Source organism: Gambusia affinis, linkage group LG22 (assembly GCF_019740435.1).
Source record: "Gambusia affinis linkage group LG22, SWU_Gaff_1.0, whole genome shotgun sequence".
Lineage (NCBI taxonomy): Eukaryota > Metazoa > Chordata > Actinopteri > Cyprinodontiformes > Poeciliidae > Gambusia > Gambusia affinis.
In genome coordinates this window covers 13,192,912-13,207,538 of record NC_057889.1, presented here as the reverse complement: position 1 = coordinate 13,207,538, position 14,627 = coordinate 13,192,912, and the positions used below count along the sequence as shown (strand labels likewise).

The window sequence follows — 14,627 nt, the reverse complement described above, 5'->3', positions numbered from 1 at the left end:
AAGCGCTGACAGGGTCTTGACAGAACACCGAGATGTACTCCAGCACTTTGCAATTCAGCTTTTTCTCGCTCTCCTTGGCCCTGACTCGCTCCTTGTCCCACCTCTCCTTCTCGCCGTTCATCTGAGAGAAGAGATTGATTTGGATGGTGCGCAGCGTTGCGGCCAGGATGTAAAAACCTCCCTGCAACATGTGGCAGAAGGCGGCGCCCACACTGAGCGCCGCGCCCATCAAGTTGGGCGCCGTCTCGCACACTACGCACAGGCCCTCCAGGAAGTGCAGCGTGCCCTTCTTGGCCAGCGGCTGCTGCTGGCCCTGGTGGAGGTATCCGTGTTGGAGGGACGGACTCTGCTGGGCATGATTGAGCAGGTACCGCGCGCAGTCGGCGAAGTGGGTGGCGGCCCTGCGCAGCGGGAGCAGGGCCAGGTACAGGTGGCAAGCGGCTTTGGTGAGAGCATGGAAGAGCAGCCGCAGCTCAAGCACGGCGTTACCTGGAGATAAGACGCGAGCCGGGTCAGCTGGAGACTAATTTAACTCTGTGACTAATGTCACAGACCATTACAAACAGTGTCTACTACTGGATTAAAGGCTGCTCAGACAAACCCATGGTGCTGTCCATGCAGAACAAAACAACCAATATTACAAACTTAAAAGAATTCACAAATTTTGAATTTTTCCAACAAGGGCGTATTTTTTTTAGTTATTTTTTTTTTACTTGACTCTAATAACAATGTAATATTTTAAACTTTAAAATGTGATGACGTGTTCTTGTTCACCTGTTCCAGTCACATAAAAAGGAAGCTCAGATCCACTGTTTGTCAGCTCTATAGATCGTCACTGAAGTTGATTTGATCAAAATAAACCCATTGATAAGATTCATTTCTGTGTTTTACCTTCTAATACCAACAATAATTGCAGCTTAAGTAAGTCGGCAGCAGCCTTGCCACATATCTAAATGAAACTCTCAGATGTCTACCAACAGCTTTGACCTACCGTCTATGAAGCAGACTATCCAGAGTAGGGCGATACTCGCTGCCAACCAAGTCCACCAATCCATGTGGCCTCCCCCCTGTCCCGTCCTGGATCCACCAACAAAAAGAAAGTAAGAAAGAGGTGAAAAGATGTGCTGTGACCTGGCCAAGCCCTGCCCCGCCTGTCTGTGCACAGTTAATACCCAAACATGTCACAGGCGCTTTCTCTGAAGGTGTCCAAATGGTCACCTAATAAGAACTTCTTAGCTAATAGAGGTCGCATTAAGACCTTAGACCTCCTGCAGGCTGTCTCGACTGCCTGCTTTTGAGGCCTGCAGCTCTGAAGAATCTCCAACCGTCAGATCTATCCTTGTTGTCTCTTTTGTTTTAATGTAAAATTATCTGCTTTGTCACTAAATAAAAAGCATCCTTACACATTTTAATGTCCAGGACCCCAGGTTTGTTGCTAGAGTATTGATGGTGACCTCTAAGTTCAGTTCGGTTCCCAGGCTGTGCAGGCATATCCTTTCAATAAATCTAAATAAAAAGTTCTGACAAATTTTCGTCAATCTTTTTATTTTTATGTAGACAGGGTGGTATGACCTTCTCAAAATGATAAACATCAACATCAGCCAACTTGCTAATGTTGATGTATATTGGTTCAGTGTTGTTAAGAGCTCATGTAAAGAAACTAACTGTTGAGATTCACATGTCACATGTTTGTGAAGCAATCCATTCATTAACTCAGTCAGTTAGCTTCCCAGTCATGGCATGAGTGAAGGAAAGGAGGGTAAATGTATAAATTTACCGCAACTTACGGCTTTTGGCAACTCCTTCACATGCATTTTAATGTGCACATTACAAGTAATAGAGAGAATACACAACATGCTGCTTTAGTGTCGAAAGTTATCTATATTACTTTATTGGCTGCCTTATTTGGAAATTATTGTAATAACATATTTATGAAAAGACCTGTCCAGATTAGACCCATTAATTTTGCTGTCAATGCAAGGATTCCTGCTGGCCATAAGGGATGAACTCCACTGGACATGACGGATCATGTGCCACCCTGTTGGTCAGCTAAATGGGTGGGAGTCTGGTGCTGCAGATCGGTGGTACAAGTGATTTGGGTGAGAGCATGAAAGAGTATGGTGATACCTCAAACATGGGTGATTTGGAGACTGATTTAACACTCTGTCACAAACCATAACAGACAGCTACTTACGCTGGATTACAGCCTGCTCCCAGCCTGTGTGTGTTGTCGGGCGACTTCATGTGATCGATGATTGCTTGCAGAAGAAAATTACAAACACTGCCAAATTTTACATTTGCAGAAGCCTAAAAAGAAAAATGTCCTCTTAACTTCATCTCTTTCAATATGTTCAGCAATGTGTTGTTACTTTTTTTTTTAAAGAAACTAAAATTGGGGGATTATCTATATGATTAAAAAGGCATTTTTAAAAGTGTATTGTGGATGCTTTTGCTTAAGGGAAACAGCAGCCATGCTGATGTAGCTAAACTTAGGTAAAACAATTGAATGGCATAAATTTACTGGATTAGTTAAAAAATTATAAAGTTCAGTAATTTCCTTCAAAAAAGGAATCATTTCAGATTCCTTAGTTTATTTTAATGTTTGTGGTATACATGCAGCTAATACAAACAAATAGTTTAGTTTCTCAAAAATAATTCTGCAACACAGATGTTTCAGCTTACACAGTCACTATGAAATCTGGTATGAACCGTAATTGGTTTTGCATTTGGTTTATTTTTGGGTATTGATTTTCTTTACAATTTGTTCCTTTCTTTGTGTTGAAGAGCTTAGTAACATATTTGTGTTCCCAGGGTATTTGGTTTAGATTCTCAACCTATGATTAGTTTTTAGTGTTTTTCTGCACTTCCCTTATACGGAGGGTGTAAAAAACAGGAAAAACAAACAATGCGGATACCTGCATTTGTTTTTAATTAGTTTTGATCCTCCATGCCCTTTGTATGTATTTCTCTGTTTACAATCTGTCCCTACAGTCCAGCAGTCAGTGTGTGAATGTGTACTTGAATGGGAATGACTATTTCATTGTAAAGCAACTTTGAAGGTCCTGAAAAGCTCAATAAGTCTCATCTCATTTCGTTTCATTAGTAGTAATTTTCCCTCAACTCCTCTGTTCAGGTTCTGTTCCAGCTGCACTGTAAAGTATTCACACCTGGTTTATACGGAAACCTACATGAATAAATGTACAATGTGCCTAACCGCGGACGCTTTATATGAAAATAGGTCCAGTTATTATCCAGAAACATACGTTCCAATAAGGCCCAACCTGATTGAAACGTTCAAATTCAAAGCCTTTTAGGCGCGTTCCGCGGTCGTCATGGTAACGGAAAGCCTAAGAATGGTAGGACACTCGGAGGCTGAAGAGAAGCTCGGCTCCTTCCTCCTTCCTGTTCAAGTCAAAGTCTGTTCTAAAACAGTCGGAGCAGTTGGAAACCACACGTAAGCTCTAGCCTGTGTGAGAATATTTAGATTTAATACTGCAACAAAAGACGAAGAGAAGGAACTCTTGATTGCAAGTAGAAACGGTAGGTCGTAACCTCCGCCATATTGTGAGTGGCAAGTGCTCTTCCTGAACAACTGAAACGCTAAAATCGACCTTTTAACTATTTTTCGATAAATCGTTTTTATGTACAGTATTTTGCGTTCGTTTTGGTATCAGTCATTGGCACTAAAGTTCAACAGTATCAGCAAATAAAAATAAGCGCACAACCACTTTGAAATTCCATGTGGTTAAAAACTTTATCTCAATTTATTCATTTAGCTGAGCAGCTAAATGAATAAAAAGATCTTAGGTTTCCGAGGGATGCTGCAACTTATGTTGGACTACAGGAAGAAACACATTGAAGAAACAATTCTGAATACACTTAAATTCAAAATTGCATGAATTTTGTGAAGAAACATTCATGTTCTACTTGCGACATTTGCATAACAAAACTAAGTAGATCTTGTTTCCTGGATATGATGGGCTGTATCTGTTGTGCTGACTTCAGCTCTCCCCCTGCTCACCTGCGTGATTATGTTCTATGTTCTGTGAGCTCTGGGTGACATTCATTCAGTGACGGATAATGTTTCACTCCAACCTTAGCAATTTCTATTTTTTTATTTCTCTATTTTGTATCTACAAACCGGATATGGTAGCAACTAGGATCGTTGACAGTATCTGGAGATTAAACTGATCCCTTTATTCAAAAGCAGGAATAAGCTACCTAATTCATACAAATTATGTTTCAGGACCACATGGCTACTGTGAAAGAAACCACAGGAATGAGATGGAGCATAGCTCAGCCGAGTGTGAGGGCAAAGAGCAGTTTGGTGTGTATCAGACCGGGAACATGGAATCTGGTCCCATCTTTTTGCGGGCCAAAGCACGGCTTTAAACAGGATCAGCTCTGTCATCCCTCCTTCAGGGAACTGCAGGTACTACATTCATCCCAGCTTACTGTTCCTGACAGAGAAAGCCTGCGTATTTTCTCACTTCGTGTTATTGCTTAGGCTAAGATAAAAGCGGAAAACGAGAAGGAACAAGAATTATTTCAGCGTTTATCGAATCGAGACAAGGGGTTAATGAAGGTAAGGCATACGATGTGAAAATGTTTCATTTGATCTGAGATTTTGCATTTTGACAGACCAACACACATAATTGTGTATTTGAAAAAAAAAAAAAAATGAAACATGGCTTTCAAAAATATTTGCAAAAAAAAGAATAAAAGTCTAAGAGCTAAATGAACATAACAAATCTCAGACTCAAAACTCAGAAATGTCCTTAAATACTTTTCATTCAACCAGTCTGAGTCTGAGCTATCTTGCAAAGAACGGGCGAAAATTTCAGTGTCCGACGATATAGCACTTTCTGTGCTATAGTGAAAGTTGTTCTACATTTCATTGGACCAGGGACCTGAATACAAATATATAACAGGCTTTACAGATTGTATCTTAAGCAGCAGAATGCCTGCATTCCACTTTTGAATCAGCTTTTTTGGGTTAAGGTGTCAAAAATGTTCTTAAAGGCATGCATCGTTTTCCTTGTTCATAACAAATGTCCTACTTCGTTTTGATGCATCACAAAATTCCACCCAAATACAGAGATGCTTGTGTTTGTAATATGACAAAACATAGAAAGAGTTGGAGGGATCTGACACGGTGCAAACTATTCACCTGCTCCTCTCATTCTGGCTGAAGTCTCCCTCGTTTTGTTTTGTAGGAGATGGAGTCTTTCCTGACTCAGAGAAACATACAAGAGCTCAGGAAGAAGGAGCTCATACACAAGCGCTGGACTGAAAATGTGTGGTTCCCCATCCAGACGAGAGTGGAGAAACATATCGCCTCCTGCTACTTCATGGACTCCATGAGATACCAGATCATGCACAGTCATTACCTCCTACACTGTCAATCTAAGGTGAACCTCAGTTTACAGTAGCTGCCTTTATGGTGAACTCAATTGTGGTGATCACTAAAACATCCTTCTGTCATCCGCAACATAAAGAGAATTAAGCATGCAATGATGTGACAATTACGTTCTCTCCTCCATCCATAGATAAGAACATCAGGCTCAAGGGAGATACGTCAATTAAATCTTCAATTAAAGAAAAAATTAAGAGAAAAGAGACGGACTACTCCTTGTCAAGCAGGTAATATGAGCACTAATCAGTTGCTAGTTTAATAAACTAGATTCTTAAACCTAGCGGGAGAAAAAAGGAATAATTGTGTTATGCTTTATTATGTTACGTGTTTTATGTCCCCCCCTTTGCCGTAGGATCCAATAAAACCTTGGGGCGACCTCGGACTGATTGCTGTCATACCAACTCTCTGATGTCTCAGGCTAACTGGCTTCTTCAGACCTTATAGTCTCATCTGTTTCCTGCATTCATCGGTGCTCCAGAATAGGATGAAGTCAAGGAAATCGAAGAAGCTGCCTGTTTTCTAAATGTGAATATTTCCAACCAAGAGGTTTACCGCATCTAAACTCACCCTTACCAGCGACTGCATCCAAATAAAACCTACGTATGTTGCCAACTGTCACGTAAACTTTCATTTCAAGCTACCTCCGAGATCTTCGGGAGTCAAATAATTGAACTACTTGGTAACAGTGAAAGGGACAAAAAAGGTTTCATTTATTCTACTTTGCATGTTTATTGGCATATTTTCAAATGAAATTTGAAATTCTGAAATTCAGGATTACAAGTTGAAGTTGTGTGCAACATCAGGCGCTGTGTGCTACTGCATATTGACATGGAAGGAATTTAGCAATGATGCTTGTGACATTTCATCTCTTCTGCTGGTGATAAAATAGCCCTAGTCAAATATATTGGTTAATATATTCAGTTGCAAAAATTTATCCATTTAGCAAAACTATATGGTTTTATTCAAAAGCATTTTTTTGATTTCACTGTGAATAAGAAAACATTGGCAATTTTTTTGCTACATTTAAGACTGGAATTGATTATAATTGATTATAATCAATTATAAAATTGATTATACAGCAGAACCCAGACTATTCAGCTGCTTAATTTACCACAGACAGGCACTTTCAGCACATAAATGTCCTCCATCAATAAGCTAAGTGTCAGATGTCCAATGGGGTTCATGTGGTTGCCTCGTACAGCTGGAGGTCCAGTTTGACCGAAACTTCTCCAGTTGGGACTTCGTGCAGGAGCAGGCGACGGGTTGCCGCTCCTTTACTCTCCATGTCTTTCTTTATAGTCGCCACAGGAACCTCAGCGCGACCCAGAAAATCTGAAGGGGAAAGACATCTGTCACGTAAGTGAGCTGCTTCAGACTTCATCATCATCAGCCGCTTCTAAATCTCAGTTGATTGTGCATATTTGAGGCTAGTAGGGTGGATGTTTGATTAATTTTGGTTTAGGACAAAATTGGTGAAAAGATGAAAACAGAAACACATAAAAATGACCTTTCCAATACTATTTTGTCTAAGTTTTGACGGTTGTTTGCTTTTGGTATCAGGGTGAGTTTGAGACTCGTCAGCTAATCTAGGATTACCTGCACATCCCTTTTATATGGAATTGTTAATGTTAGGGTAATACTGTGGTTTAAATGACTTCTTGTTTATTTTCTGAACCAGAATTACTTTACAGCATTACTGTTGTAAAAATAAAATTAAATGTGCCGCATTTATTTTCAAAATAAACAGAATGAAACATACAGTTTCAAATATGTAAGTATTTGAAAAATTCACAGTCTAATAATCTGTAATTCAGCTTTGGCCAAACAAAAAGAGTTTATTAATCTAAATCACATTTACCAGCTATAATTGACAGTTTGCACAATAGCAAAATCCAGTCCAGACAACACATACAATAAACTGTAGATTTGGACAGCAACATATTTTATAGCTTCCTTTTTTTTTTTTTTTTTTTTGTCTCTGTCCACTTTTAATAATTTAATTTTTTCATTTTGAGATCTTTAATTATCCCAGGATACAATTAAAGGAAGTATTTACATACCTAAGATAATCCTTCATTAATGCTGCTTTCATGTTTGTGTTCTCTCTAGAAAGTACTGCTAGCTTAGCAGTTAGCTGATTCTTTATCTAAACAAACCTTGCTGACATGTCTGGTAGACTGTTAGAAAACGATTACAGGCCAACACATCTCATGTTATCAGATATCACTGACCGTCAGGTGAGAATTGGTCTTTTTCGAACACAGTGATGCTCAGGACGTCCTGGTAGATGTCTTTGATGAAAAACTGACAATTGAAGTTCCACTTTGGGTTCAGAGTGTCCAAGACCGGCCGTGACGTGTAGCACTGAGCCCCCATGGTCAGCTCACAGTATGGATTGCTCTTACCTAAAGAAAGAGGTAGATTTCAGCTTCTCTTACTATTGATTATTAATTGATGGAAACTGATTTGCCTTCTGTTGTTTCTGTCTCACCGTTGGGCTTGCAGGCCTTCAGCTCCTGAGCTTCTATGACTGTCACCAGCAGGCGACCGATTCCACTAGACTTTAAGGAGCGTGCTGAAATAAATAGGAAAGGATTGATGGAAACAAAGGACACATTTTGCTCATTGTGTAGAATGTATTTAAAATACGCCTCTGAAAAAAGACGCCGTCGAAGTGTGCATTTCATTTCTGTTGGACAGTAGAGACTTCAAACTTTGTAAAAGTAGTGGTTTTATATTGATTTTGTTTTATATTTACTTCCAAATAAGACCAGGAATATGATCGATCATGTTAGCCATAGCATAGTGCGCATTTTACGCATGGACTCGAAAAAATGGCTTTCGTGTTGCATTCGTTCAGTTTTTGGTCGTAAAACAACTCGCGATTGCACTCAACGTGCGTAAAATGCGCACTATGCTATGGCTAACATGATCGATCATATTCCTGGTTTTATTTGGAAGTAAATATAAAACAAAATCAATATAAAACCACTACTTTTACAAAGTTTGAAGTCTCCACTGTCCAACAGAAATGAAATGCACACTTCGCACGGCGTCTTTTCTTTATACAGAAGTCTTTTAAATGCATGACGTCATGCCCGCCACAGGGCGGGCGTCGACCTCAGAGGGTTAAACAGGTTCTTACATCATGCATTTCAGTCTCAGAGTTTGGAGTAAAAACTATATACTGTATGTCCTTTACAAAAAACTCTAGTAAAGGAATTTCATCTTTGTGTATTTATTTATTTTTTTTACATTTTGGTTCATGTCTTCACATTGGATTTTCTCAGAACTCAGTAACTTTCAGTCTTTTTTTCAGTCAGGATGGTGTTTGCTTATCAGTGTCTTTCTAAACATCTCAAGTGTAAACAGATTTAACCATTTAGTTAAAATGAAATTATAGATTTTACATGTGCATTACCGTAGTCATTTCATGCCTAAAGGCAGACTTTGCAAAACCCGAGGCTCTGTTGGAACAGAATCTGCCAAAATTGTTCAAGTTGTACTCATACAAGTACTTGTTGCCTTGTTTTGTTCAAGTCAATTAAGTTTTGTGATTCAAACAACACTTCTAATATTAAAAAAAAAAAAGGGAATGCTTCTGCAGGACACTTAAAATCCCACTCAAGTTGAACATTCAGACAGATTGCAAATGCGACCAATAGTATGTGTTTAACCTTGGTATGCCTTCTCTCTCTTTTTCTTCTCTGTTTCTATGAAATGTTCAGAGGCTGCTTTAATTTTTTGGACCCACGCTGTCCTACCAAAACAAAGAAGACATGTTAACACCGAGGGGTATCATCATTACTGCAGGTCATAGTGCTTTGAAGAGCAGCATCCGCTCACGACTACCTCTCGCTTAAAGTCTCTGTTTTCAGGGTGTAGACGCGGTCAATGTGCGAGACGTGAAAGAGCGGCTCATCACTGGACGGGTCCGCCGGCATTTTTACCAAAACCTCATTGAGAAACAGCGGCTGGGAAGACACACAATAAGTAAACACATAAAAAAATATATATATATAAAAAAATATCACTCTCCAGAAGCCTTTCCTTAAAGGCGTACCGTCTTATAGATCTTCAGCTGCATGTTGGTTTTGGGGCTGAACAGTTTTTCTGACCCTGAGGAGGAGAAAGGCTTGGCGCTGTGTGTGAGGAGGAGGAAATCATTGAAGAGGAAAGCCCACAGCTCTCTGCTGCTTTTGGTTTTGAACAGCCGGCCGCTGTGGAGCAGCTTGCGGGGCCCGAGGCAGTTAGTCAAAGAGCTGAAGACCAGGTGCTGCAATACAGATGGAGAGAAGCTTAAAGGTGACCTATTAGGTTTTCTTGAACAAGTTAGGATGGATCTGTGGGCTCTACAAAACCTGGTCATTACATGTTTTACACAAACCCCTTCTCAGACAATGAGATTTTAATCTGCACAGTTCTTTCTATTTCTAGTTGTTTTAAGGTCACTTGTTCCTTTAAATCCAAATAAGCTGCGGGTGACCACGCCCCTCAACTCAATGTTTACACTCGCATGTGAAAACGGCTGCAAACAGATGTGCAATGGTACGACTATACATCCTTGAAAAGCAAAAGTGGGACTTCCTGCACAACCAACAACAAAGCAGCAAAAATGTTTTTTGAGTGGGAAGTCAACAGTATAACATTTGTCTTTTCCAGCAGCCATTGTACAGTGTATACAGAAGTAAAACCAGCTGACCAAATGTGCTGGAGCTCCGCTCTGTTTGCTAGGTGATGGGCTGGGCTCTGCTGGGGTTGCTAGCTAAGGGCACAGTGCCCGTCAAATGTGAGGTTTTCCAGACACAAAGAATAATTAACTTACTGCTCCCTTTAAGCCCTGGCTTGACAAAGATCTGCCACGTTTGTGTGTGTTTACCTCTATAGGCCCCTCACACTGAATGTGGTTCTGTATCCACTCCAGGCGGTCAGCATTCTCCTTTTCTCTGACCGCCTCATTGACCTGAGAGCACAGCTCCTCGGCTCGCTCCAGGGCTTCTCGGAGCGGCTCGCGGTCCTCGTGGCCATCTGGAGTGTGCTCAAGGATCTGAGCAATGAGAAGACAGTGAGGCGCAAGGTTACCACAGGAAGTAAAGGAGAAAGGAGAGAGATGGCGATAAATAGGATGTGATGCATGTACATTCTTTATGAGCAGAGGGTAGCGGGTGAGCCTCTGCATGGGCTTCAGCAGGAAGCTGGACAGTGGCATTCCTTTGCAGCGGTAGTTTGTGGCAACCTTCTGCTCAAAAAGGAAGGAAAATATTAGGAAAATGGATATCGTGAAAAAAAAACAACTGCCCGTGAATTGAGTATTTGTCATCTGTACCTTGAGGAAATCTTTGAACTCAGGCTGGTTGTGGGTTTTGGTCTGCAGGAGAGCGGCAGCGTTGAGCTGGGAGGAGCAGAAGCAAACGTACGGCTGCATGTGAGCGAGCTCTGAAGCCAGCAGGTCTCCGATCAGCTGAACCGGCATGTTCTCTCCTCCCGTTTGCTTGCGTTCACGCAGAGCACTGGCGCACACAAATGGTGAGGATGTTTTACACATTTTAGAGATTTCGTTTGAACATGCGGCGCCTTGCAGAAGTGTTCATGCCACTTGGCAAGTTTGTCACATCTTTTCACACAACCAACTTAAACCCCTGTGAATTTTGGGTGAGACTCCAACATAATTTATTGCATTAATTGGAGTAATTGCAGTTTTCTACAATTTTGCAACAAAAATCTGAAAAGTCCATTGAGACACCCAGTCAAAAATAAAGCTACATGTCTTTTAGGGTGTGTTTCTACCAGCTCTGCACCTGTAAAGACAAAAATTGCTCCACTTTTTTCTCCCCGCCTATTGGTTGATTTTCAAGTCTTACTACAGATTGTAGTTTGGATTTAGGTTTTGACTTTGACTGGGCCATTCCAAAATATGATTATGCTTTGATTTAACCGTTTTCATTTAACTGTTTTTTTTTTCCTCCAGAGTTGTGTTTATGTGTTTATTTCCATGCATCGGCCTATCAACTTTTAGCACTTTCTCCATCCTTGGAGCACAGCATGTTGCTGCCACCACCATCCGGGTGACTTCCAAACAATATACAAAAAAAATGTTTTGTGACATAGAGGGGGGCTATAATTTAAGAGGAGATGGACATTTAAAAAAACAACAACAGTGTATTAGAACAAGCCAAAAGAGTTTTTGTTTATCAGTAGGTGGAGTAAATTTATGGAATGGTTTGAATGACAAATTCAAAAAAGTATAAATATAAACCAGCTTAAATTTTTTTTTAAAAAGGAGCTAATTGGGAAATATGTTGTATAAGGCAAGTGTTTCAAAGACCGGAAATGCTATTAATTATATAAAAAATTTTATAAATAATTGGGTAACACTTTATTTGACTGGTTGTGAATAAGACTGTCATGATACCGTCATAAACATAACATAACAACATAACATCTGTCATGAACATGAGTAAGTCTTCATGAATATTTATGACTGTTGTCATAAAGTGTCATTCAAATCATGACACTTTTAATACAAAGTTGATATTATTCAAAATGTCTTCATTATGACAACTTGACATTAACCAAGAAATAAGGATCTGACAAAAAATTGCTATAAACGTATTACTTATTAAACTTTAGCTTTAATAACGTAAAGCTTCATAATTTTTAAAGTCTAATCAGTAATAAACTTATAGCAAATTTATTGCCCTGTGTTGCCCTTGGATGAACAGGTATGTTCTTTTTTGACATCGTGATTCAAGTCTCTACATTTGATTTTTTTTTATTTATTTTTTTTAAAGGGACAAAGTATGGAAGACTTCAAGGGCTACAAATACTTTCATAAGGCTGTGTTACATTGTGACACGTGGTACCTACTTGAGCAATCTGGTGTTGCACATAATCAACTCCCTCCAGTTGACAAAGATTGTTGCCATCTCAGCTTCTGTCAGGCGACCTGACTCAGACATGGGCTTGTGGAACACCTGAGCACCCGTCAACAGTCCAAAAAGTCAATTAAGCCGTTGTAGATCAAGAAATTCAATTACTCTTAAAAAAAACAAAAAAACAAACATTTGTTTTGTACCTCTAGGACCAGCTCCAGATCGTCCACATAGGTCTCCTCAGTGTGGAAGAGCTCATGAATATAACCCTGTCTCTTCCTTTCCTGAGGAGTCATTGTGTCCAACGTGATCAGGTCTGCACACCCTATTTCACACACACACACACACACATGCACACCCATGCACGTGCAAATACACACAGATTCACACAAGCATAAGAGGTGGATGGCACACAATAAAGCATATAAAAACACTCCACAAGCACACGTGTCAAAATCCTCTTTTATTATCAGTCCTTTAATGTTATATTTACAGTTGTCACACTGAGTGAGGCACATCGTAGCTGCAGTGCATGAATGAACACAACATACCAAGCGATGCTAACACGAGTGCTACCAAGAAGACTGCATTAAATTAAAGCACCTCTCACATCGGAGAGCCCTCTCCTGATGATTGCATAGGTGTAAATGAAAAAGTAGCAGAAGAGCTGAAGCAAAAGAGCCGCGGAAGACTCAGCTGGTAGTTCAAGTCTTTGAGGTTCAAACTTGGCAAAACGTGCATGTAGATGTCGGCACAGCACTGTCCTTTCAGTGTCTACAACGTTGCTTTGTATGCTTATGTTTTTTCTCTCTTTTGTTTTTTTGTTTTTGCTGGTGATATCACAGTTGAGTACTTAAAATTTAAACTATGAAGCAGTAATGCAAATAAGAGCGGCGAAGAACTGGGTCATGAAAATACCATTCAAGTAGTTGCAATGTGGCAGCGAGGAGGCGATTTAAGCAACAGTGAATCTTCTCATTGGTCCAGTTCAGTAAAGTTTAGTATTAGTGCAAGAATGAGTGACCCTATTAAAATACTATTATACCTCTAATACACAAGCTTAGTGTAGAAAACTAATTACTTAAATAGTATATTTAATACCTTGCAGCTAATTTCTTCTAGATCCTTTCAACCTTTGGCCCAAAATCACCCACATGGATGCCAGAGTTTGATTTATTGTTCATTTTGAATTGATGTTTAAGTTTATGATTAAAATGACATAAATTGTCATATTTTGGATTTTTTAAAATTTTCTTCTCTTTCTCTTTTTCCATCCTATATGTGCATGCATTCTGCTGGGGATTGTTACATTTACATTTGTTTTATTGAAATCCGTTTGGGTGCAAATTATTTTTGGGCTTTTGATTTGAAAAGGAATTTTAAGAGTTAGATTTTTTCACAACATTAAAGGTTGGATTTTCCTGTTACTTATGAGATTAGCCTGCTACAGGACAACTTTAGTTCGATTTAAAGTACTTCATAACTACTAAGCAAAATGCTTCACCAATGACTGTGAAGGGTAAGAAATGCTTAATTGTGGAAATACCAAATGAAAGCTTTTATTAAGTGATTTAAAAGTTTGCAGAAACCTGTAAGTATTGCATTTTTAACAACAGATATAATAATAAATGCATTAATAAATAATCAAATTTATTTGCCACTTGTTTATATCATTCCGAGTCATTAACAAAATGGTCTACTAATTAAAAAAATTCCCCAGCAAATCAAAATTTGGCATGTACATGAATGATTTTGGGCCTGACTGGTATTTTTTTTATATTTTTTTTTAATTAAAACTAGACTTTCCATATTTCTGTGTTAAAGGTGCAAAACCTCCCCCCTGCTTGTGTCGAGTTGCCTCCACCTCACACTCACCCCGGTTAATTAGTGGAGGGAAACAGGAAGAAGTGAAGGGCAAGAAATCAATAGTCTAACAGGAAAAGCTAAGAAGCAAAACATAACAAAAGAGGAATTGTAACAGAGGAGCAGAGGACACCACAGTCCCAAATAATTCAAGAGGAAAGTGAGGAGCTGGGCAGTTCTGCTCTCGCTGGCTGCCGGGTTCCTTTTTGCCTCAGGGCTATTCGCTCAGACAGGGGTGGTGGTGGAGGGAGGGGCAAGACAGAGGAAAAGGAGAGGAAGGAGAAGAGAGGAAAACCAGCACTATCGTCCTACAGAAGGAGAAAAAAAGTGGATGAAGTAGAGGAGGCGGGGAGATGAGTGAGATGGAAAAAAAAGAGGAAGAGAGACAGCAGACGGTTAATATCGTTTTAATATTAATGCAGGAGTCTTAACATGCACATGCATTAATAATGCATTTCTGGAAATGTAAATGTTGT

General features: G+C 39.6%; 2 protein-coding genes across 4 annotated transcripts in view; one reads left to right on the top strand and one right to left on the bottom strand.

Moving 5' to 3' along the window:
- Positions 1-3,326: 3,326 nt before the first annotated feature.
- fam228a (family with sequence similarity 228 member A) lies at positions 3,327-6,028 on the top strand. Of its 2 annotated transcripts, none has more exons than XM_044105898.1 (6): positions 3,327-3,454; positions 4,247-4,432; positions 4,508-4,585; positions 5,217-5,411; positions 5,550-5,643; positions 5,769-6,028. In XM_044105898.1, the coding sequence occupies exons 2-6, from the start codon at positions 4,253-4,255 to the stop codon at positions 5,858-5,860; spliced, it is 639 nt and encodes a 212-aa protein (XP_043961833.1). In that variant the 5' UTR covers positions 3,327-3,454; positions 4,247-4,252; the 3' UTR covers positions 5,861-6,028. The 2 variants fall into 2 exon arrangements, with proteins under 2 accessions (XP_043961833.1, XP_043961832.1); XM_044105897.1 differs by having other exon boundaries at positions 3,328-3,540.
- Positions 6,029-6,125: 97 nt separating this feature from the next.
- Positions 6,126-14,627, bottom strand: part of itsn2a (intersectin 2a) — a 38,241-nt gene continuing 29,739 nt past the window's right edge. For both annotated transcript variants that reach the window (XM_044105895.1, XM_044105896.1), the window contains 11 exons: positions 12,492-12,613; positions 12,284-12,390; positions 10,743-10,926; positions 10,557-10,655; positions 10,296-10,463; positions 9,480-9,692; positions 9,269-9,390; positions 9,094-9,176; positions 7,908-7,991; positions 7,648-7,821; positions 6,126-6,748 (listed from right to left, as the gene is read on the bottom strand). In XM_044105895.1, coding sequence (XP_043961830.1) covers positions 6,597-6,748; positions 7,648-7,821; positions 7,908-7,991; positions 9,094-9,176; positions 9,269-9,390; positions 9,480-9,692; positions 10,296-10,463; positions 10,557-10,655; positions 10,743-10,926; positions 12,284-12,390; positions 12,492-12,613 — 1,508 coding nt within the window. In that variant the 3' untranslated portion in view covers positions 6,126-6,596. The remainder of the gene's footprint in view (positions 6,749-7,647; positions 7,822-7,907; positions 7,992-9,093; positions 9,177-9,268; positions 9,391-9,479; positions 9,693-10,295; positions 10,464-10,556; positions 10,656-10,742; positions 10,927-12,283; positions 12,391-12,491; positions 12,614-14,627) is intronic.

Bases quoted from the DNA above. Each gene is read 5' to 3' on its own strand.
- fam228a (XM_044105898.1), top strand. From the start codon at position 4,253: ATGGCTACTGTGAAAGAAACCACAGGAATGAGATGGAGCATAGCTCAG. The intron at 4,433-4,507 runs GTACTACATTCA...GTTATTGCTTAG, and splicing joins CCTCCTTCAGGGAACTGCAG to GCTAAGATAAAAGCGGAAAA. The intron at 5,412-5,549 runs GTGAACCTCAGT...CTCCATCCATAG, and splicing joins TCCTACACTGTCAATCTAAG to ATAAGAACATCAGGCTCAAG.